The sequence below is a fragment of the Engraulis encrasicolus genome, chromosome 19 (genome assembly GCF_034702125.1).
Source record: "Engraulis encrasicolus isolate BLACKSEA-1 chromosome 19, IST_EnEncr_1.0, whole genome shotgun sequence".
NCBI lineage: Eukaryota > Metazoa > Chordata > Actinopteri > Clupeiformes > Engraulidae > Engraulis > Engraulis encrasicolus.
The window spans coordinates 37,531,240-37,538,739 of record NC_085875.1 but is presented as its reverse complement, the minus strand read 5'-3'; the positions used below and the strand labels follow the sequence as shown (position 1 = coordinate 37,538,739).

The 7,500-nt window shown below is 43.1% G+C and overlaps 1 protein-coding gene across 1 annotated transcript in view; it reads right to left on the bottom strand.

Annotated features, from left to right (window-relative positions):
* The window catches only part of LOC134470172 (gamma-aminobutyric acid receptor subunit alpha-2-like), a 37,938-nt gene that overhangs the window by 8,946 nt on the left and 21,492 nt on the right, over positions 1–7,500 (bottom strand). Inside the window, exon 6 of the mRNA XM_063224201.1 lies at positions 6,651–6,794. Coding sequence (XP_063080271.1) covers positions 6,651–6,794 — 144 coding nt within the window. The remainder of the gene's footprint in view (positions 1–6,650; positions 6,795–7,500) is intronic.

Genomic DNA, 7,500 nt, shown 5'->3' with positions numbered 1-7,500 from the left:
AGTGGCGAAGAGTTAGAAGACCCACCATCATCGTTGAAGTCAATAGTGTGGGATAACTTCGGGTTCCCCGTGATATATAATGGCGATGGAGAGCGGGTGGTTGACAAAACAAGGACCGTCTGCCGTCGTTGTTCGACAGGTTTCAATTACTCGAGTGGGAACACTTCAAACATGCTAGCACATATCAAGCGACACCACCCAGATATCCCCGTCACCGGGGCGAGACGGAAGAAAACTGTTCAATTACGTCTCCCAAATGTGTTACAACAGCCCCTTGACACGAGTACATCTAGAGCAAAGAAAATCACGGAAGCCATTGGAATTTACATCGCATCTTCTATGCGCCCATATTCCACGGTAGAAGAGGCAGGATTCAGATATCTACTGCATGTGCTTGAACCCCGCTACACTCCTCCTTCTCGCAAAAGTGTAAGGGAATCGGTAGTGCCAGCACTGTATAACAGAACGAGAGGCATTGTTGAACAGGAATTAAAAGCGGCACATTCGGTTGCACTCACTACGGATTCGTGGACTTCCCGGGCAACCGAGAGTTTCCTAACTGTCACTGCTCACTTCATTAGCACTGAGTGGGGCATGAGGACCGTGGTGCTACAAACGCGCCCTTTGCACGAACAACATACAAGCACGCATCTAGCTGAAAAGCTGACCGAAGTCGTGAGCGAATGGAACTTGAAAAAAAATGGGATGCCCCTAGCCGTCACCACAGACAATGCGAGGAACATTGTCAATGCCGTCGGGGAAGCGGTTCTCGGCCCGCATATAGGATGCTTCGCGCATACCCTCAATTTGGCCGCAAAAAAAGCACTCGAGATCAAGCAGGTCTCGCATGTGCTTGCCAAAATGAGATCTACGGTCGGATTTTTCCATCGCAGCACCACAGCAGCACACGTTTTGGAGTGCAAGCAAGAAATGCTGGGCTTGCCGAAACACTGCCTAATTAATGATGTCGCAACTCGTTGGAACTCCAGTTTCGAGATGGTCGAGCGATATCTCGAGCAGCAAGCTGCTGTTTATTCTGCCTTAGCAGAGAGGAGTGTCAGAAACAAAGGCATCGGGAATCTTTCCGATCTGGAGCTGTCAAACGCAGAAGCCATAGTTGACGTAATGAGGCCACTGAAGACCATCACGGCTGTGATGAGCACAGAAACCACTCCATCCATTTCCATGATCCTGCCACTACAGACTACACTTCTGAAAGCAACAGAAACAAATGCAGCTGATGCACCAATCGCAAGAGACATGAAAACGGCCATCAGAGACAACTTCCAAGGTCGATATGATGACCCAGACCTCCGGGACTTCCTGAATAAATGTACAGCGCTGGACCCTAGGTTCAAAACACTCAATCACCTGGATCTAACCTGTCAGCAGAAAGTTTGTGAAGATCTCGTCAAAGAAGTTCTGAGCAGAGCAGAAAAGGTATGAATATAAAAACTGTTATTATTTTTTAATATACTGTATATGTCATTATGATTATTATTATGATTATGATTGTTGTTGTCGTTAATATTATTATCATTATTGGCCTAATAACCTGCCGTTTCCCCAGATTGGGTTTGGCCATACATTGCAATGACTGCTTTGTCTACCTGCAATACTAAATAACGCCAGCAGGTGGCCGTGTTAAAATTGCAATTTAATACTATTTCCCATCCACGTACAGCATTGTGGTCAGGTTGAAAAAATATTATTATTGTGTAATGACTACAAATGATATTCCTTAGGCTAAAGGGAACAATATGCTCTAATACTATATTTTAAATATATATTGTCTGTCTTTTTTATTTAGCAGAAAGACACCCCACTGACTGCAGCAGAGGACAGCCCATCCACTTCACAGGCTGAGGCCACTGCTTTGCCAGGGATGGCACAAGATGAAGAGGCATCCTCCTCCGAACCTCCTTTGAAGAGGTCAGCCATGGCAGAACTTTTTGGCTCATTGTTCAAAGTTCAGGAAAGGAACCAGCCTGATTTGAAACATCAGTTGCAGGAAGAGGTCAGTGGTTACATGGCAAAGGACTGCACCTCAGTTGACTCTGACCCTCTCTCCTGGTGGAAAGTGCACGAGTCTGTTTATCCAAATCTAGCCGTATTGGCAAAAAGTTACCTGGCCATACCTGCCACTTCAGTGCCCAGTGAAAGGGTGTTTTCCACAGCAGGTGACATAGTCACTGCCACCAGATCGACACTCAGCACCGAGAGTGTAGACAAACTTGTTTTTTTGAAGAAGAACCTTAAAATTGAATAAAGCTTTACAGTTGGTGATGGCAAATGCAGATGTTTACTGTTTAAATGTTAAATTGAATGAGTACTACACAGCTGTACATAGTGGATTAATGTGAAATGCAAAAATGTTATGTTGTTATCTGTGAGGCCTACAGCTCATGTTCACAGAGCTATGTGGACATTAAAGGGCACTTTTGTATTGTAAGCTTATGTTATAGACCATGTGTGGCACTGATGCACCTATCAATATATTCCTTTCATGTCAATATATGACAATGTGGTGCTTGTTCACTTGTTTTACAGAAAGTTGCAGCTATCTCAGCTGGGAATTTAAATAATAAAAAGCTGCATTTGAGGATAAAAAAAGCTGCCTTTTGATCATGTTTTTTTTTTCCTGCACTGTACCGAAAATGTACCGAACCGTAGGGTCCAAAACCGAGGTATGTACCGAACCGTGACATTTTTGTACCGATCCACCCCTAGTATGTTTATATGGTAACACTTTACTTGACAACCCAAACAATGACAATTTGTCATGAGCATAACTGAATATCACTTAATGTCAACAGTCATAACACATTTATGACATTGACATAATTTATGTTGACATAGTTTATGACATATACATGACATTATTATGACAGTGTTATGACATGCATATGACGCCGGCGTCAAGTAAAGTGTTACCGTCTAGGCCTATACTTTGTTGTTTACACTTGCACTGCTCTTTAGGAAGTTGATCAAACTTGGAGATTAATCAAAGCTTCTGGTGGACCTGTCATAATATGTGGGACTGTGACAGCTTCAACAAATGATGCATGGATGAAAGCACACAGAGCAACATCATCTTAGTCTGCAATTGATTTATAGCCTATGTTTAGAGTCAGAATGTGTACAGTGTGTCTAAGGTAGACTACTCTTTGCATCACAGCCAAGTTATCACCATACATTCTGCTACAACAGCACTGTTTCCTCTACCATCTTCACATGCAAAGCAAACAAAGTATTTTAAATACATTCTCAGAATTTGTTATCTGATTGGTTGGTTTACTTCTGGCCATACAGTTGAAGGTGAAGATTGTGCACATCCCAGAAAGAGGTGCAGGACAATTCAAAATGGCGGACCATGGAGAAGATCCCCTTTTTCATGTATGAAAAGTGCAATTTTTCCAGTCATAATGAATACTTTCAATTTGATGGTGGTGGTAAGTATTCATTAAAAAGTAACATTAGTGAATGTGTAGCATGAATTCTGGAAATAAACAACTAAAAATCTCACACAGTGTCCCTTTAAAATCCTTTTTGTTGTTTTTATTACTGTATTCCATGGCTGCCATTAAATAATAAAAAACAACGTAAAGGATTTTAAGTGTGCGGACTCCTCACTTCTGGTCTTATTCACCATATTACCACGCCCACTAACTCCAATCATTTCAACATCTGTCGTGCTCCAACAACGTCCCCTGTTTGCTATTTCCAATTAGGCTGCCCATATCCCATCTGAATGATTTAGCACTGCTTTATCAACTGCTACCCATACAGTAAGGGCACCACCCCTGTAACTGTGGATAAGGTGTATACAGAAGCATTTCATAGAAACAGCTGATCTGGGTGTTATACGAATTTTCCCAATTTCAGCACCACGGTCAGCAACCAGCTACAATAGCTGCCTGCAGTCAAAACAGATGAATGAATAAGTTGTATAAAGGGTTCTACATACATTTTTTCATCACCGGCCAAAATGTCTAGTAGATGTTAATCTCACTAGCCAAACACACACTCGCTAATAGGTTCACGTTGCTAGTAAGTTGTTCTTTCCACCAGCCAAACTGAAATTTTACCAGCATTTGGCCAGTTGGTTGATGTTAATTTAGAGCACTGTATATCAATGCATAAACATGCAAGTGAGAATTCTCATTTATCCAGGTCATATTAGTCAAAGTACAGAAAGTTCAGTTGCAAGCAACTGGACATTTTGTTGTAGCTAGGCTTGTTTGTATAAAACAAATAAGCTCATTTTGAAAAACCATAAAGACGCAAAAGCTATTTTTGGAGAGATGCGTCATTTTTCCCAAAGAAGCCACAGTAATATTTCAGATTAAGTACAAGGAGATTTTGTCAGGGATTTGAGGCATTATGTACGACACAGAGAAGGAGATATGGACACACTGGACTTCTTACTACACATCACCCACAGTATCACAACCAGCAACTCCATGACAAACAAAACTTCCATTACTGGGAATCAGTATGCTCAATACACTCATAGCTCAAGAAACCCATACCACTGAGTTCACAGTGCAGGACTACAAGGAGGTAGCCAGTAAATCACACTATCATGCTCAGTAAGCTCAATAGACAGATTCCTCTTCTATCATCAAAAAAGGAAGGGAAAAAAACAGATTGCTTTTTGCTATTTCCCACAACTCAGTGGGAAAAAAGCACGGGATGAAAAGGACTCAACACTGCATCTCCAAGCAGACGCTTTGTTGTCGCTGTCCGGGCACTAAATAAAGAGCTCTTCCCTGTGACAAGAAATCTAATGGCATTCAGCATTTCAAACTGCTGCTGCTGCATCGAAAGGGATGAATCAAGTCCCCGCCACTCGCCATCCAGACTCAGGGAGCAATTTTACCAATAGGCAGACTACTAGGCAATTGCCCAGGGCCCAAGCAAAACTGTCCACTGTAGGGGCCTCCCACCAGTCAGCCCCACCATGGTACAAATATTTCAAGGGGGCCCATGTCTATATTTTGCCTAAGGCCCCCAAATGGGTAGAAGTGCCACTGTCCATCCAGTCCTGCAAGATGAGACTGACGTGAGCTGGTCGCTCTGCAGTAAGAATGTCAAACTAGATTTCTGTCCCCTGGTCAGGGCTGGGTTTGGACAGGTAATCTGCCATACAGGGAATTTTCCCGGTGTGCCGACAGTCATTAGGTGCCAGGTTTTTTTATTTTATTTTATTTGTCTGTTTCAAATGTTCCCTTACAGACAGGCCCCACTATTTAGATGGGGCAGCCCATTTTGGTGCCTCCTTAATATGCAGTGGACGGATCCCATCATCATTGTAGTATGGGGGTTTGGGGTGAGGGGCTTGTCTATGCCAAAAATTGCCTTGGCCAGTTTGTGATCCCACTCCAGCCCTGGGTCAGGGTGTGATTTGTCGGGAATGGAAAAGTGATAGTCACCGGCAGCAAACCAAGGGGGCAGCCAAACAACCACAACAGGTTTTTTTCCTTGTAAAAAAGAAAATCAACATTCCACTGCAGGTCACACGTCCATTGTATACCTATGCCTATGAAATACAATGACATGTATTCTTGCATCCTTGTATCTGTGGGGATTGAGGGTGGGGTTGGTGGCCCAGTAATGGAGGAGGATGAGAGAGTGTTCTGGCCATTCACTCCTTTTGTGAAGAGAAAGCCCACTGGGAAACTCCAACTCCCATTGTCATTGTGACACAGCACTCCACAGCACACAAGTGAACACTGCACTGCACACAACGAAATTGCATTTGCCTCACCCGTGCAAAGGGGCAGCCCTCAATGGTGCCCCTAGGGAGCAGTGCGGCGGGACTGTACCATGCTCAGTGTCATGAAGGAGGATTTACCCACTTGGCATAGAGATGGGCAAGGTACTACGCCCATAGTGGTTTCCATATGAAATTAAATTAAATGTTATATTATTGTCTGGTTGGGCCAAGGACTTTGTGTGTGCACACATGTGTGTGTGTGTGTGTGTGTGTGTGTGTGTGTGTGTGTGTGTGTGTGTGTGTGTGTGTGTGTGTGTGTGTGTGTGTGTGTGTGTGTGTGTGTGTGTGTGTGTGTGCGTGCCTGCCTGCCTGCCTGCCTGCGTGCGTGCCTGCGTTCGTGCGTGCATGTGTGCATGTGTGTGTGTGGACTGTCCAATCAATTACTGAACTATGGAACTCTCTTGACCACTGGACATACAGTATGTGCATGTGCATGTGCATGCACTGTAGTAAATGTATGCGTGTGTGTATACTGTATGTATATGTATCTATACTGTATGCGCATGTGTATGTGAATGTGAATGTGTATACTGCATGTATATGTGTATGTGTATGCTTATGTGTATGTAGTATACATGTATATGTGCGTGTGTATGTGTAGGCAACTGTATGTGCACTCTGTGTGTAAGTGTACTGTATGTGTATGTGTATGTGTATGTGTGTGTGTGTGTGTGTGTGTGTGTGTGTGTGTGTGTGTGTGTGTGTGTGTGTGTGTGTGTGTGTGTGTGTGTGTGTGCATATGTATGTGTAGGCAACTGTATGTGTATGTGTATGTGTACTGTATGTCTATGTGTATGTGTATGTGGATGTGTATGTCTATGTCTATGTCTATGTGTCTATGCATCTGGGCTTGTATGTGCATCCTCCTCACCTGTGCTGGATTTGACGGTCTCCTTGTTGACAGCCAGCCCCTGTAGGTCGTACTGATTGAGTCGCGAGCCGTCAGGAGCCACCTGGACCGAGTCGGCAGGGTTACGCGTCCAGACATACGTAACCTCCGAGGTGGTGTACGCATCTGTATACACACACAATCACCAGACAGTATCAGATTGTCAGTCAATCTACTGGGACATAGCTATTGTCAATTTTTCCTTACTCCTGTTCTTTCAGCCACTCTCTTAACCCATTAAGACACGGCTTTATAAATTTGCTGTTACCAGAATGCCAATGCCCAAGTCGTGCATTACTAAAGGCCCTTTGTTATGTCATAGTGTCGTAGTACTATGATACTTCACTTTTCGATGACTATTACTGCGTGCCACCACGGTAATGATATACAGGGTTAATTTGAGCAATGTTGCCAGGCAACATCATGATTGACTATTCCTTTTCTGATGAAATGACTAAAAAAAGTTGATTGCTGCTAATTCAAGTTCTCCAAATAAATGCATTATAGTCTAAACAACATCTTATAGCATTGTTGCCCAGGCAGGTTGCTCAAAAAGTTGCCCAGTGTCTCATCACCTCTAGTCTGGTGATATTATATCTAGGTCCCAGCTAGCAACTATCACTGAATCTGGGACCAGCAAACTGACTGATTGCAAACTCAACCATTTAAGAAGTTAATCTAACAAGTCCCTTTAAGTTTATTCATCAAGTGAAGGTGGAAAATTAGTTTATTTCAAAAGATATTGCAGCATCGCTTCACCTAAGAATAAAATACAGTAGAATATAATAGAGTAACCTTTCACATTTCAGATTTCAGGTGTAAAAAGGTTATT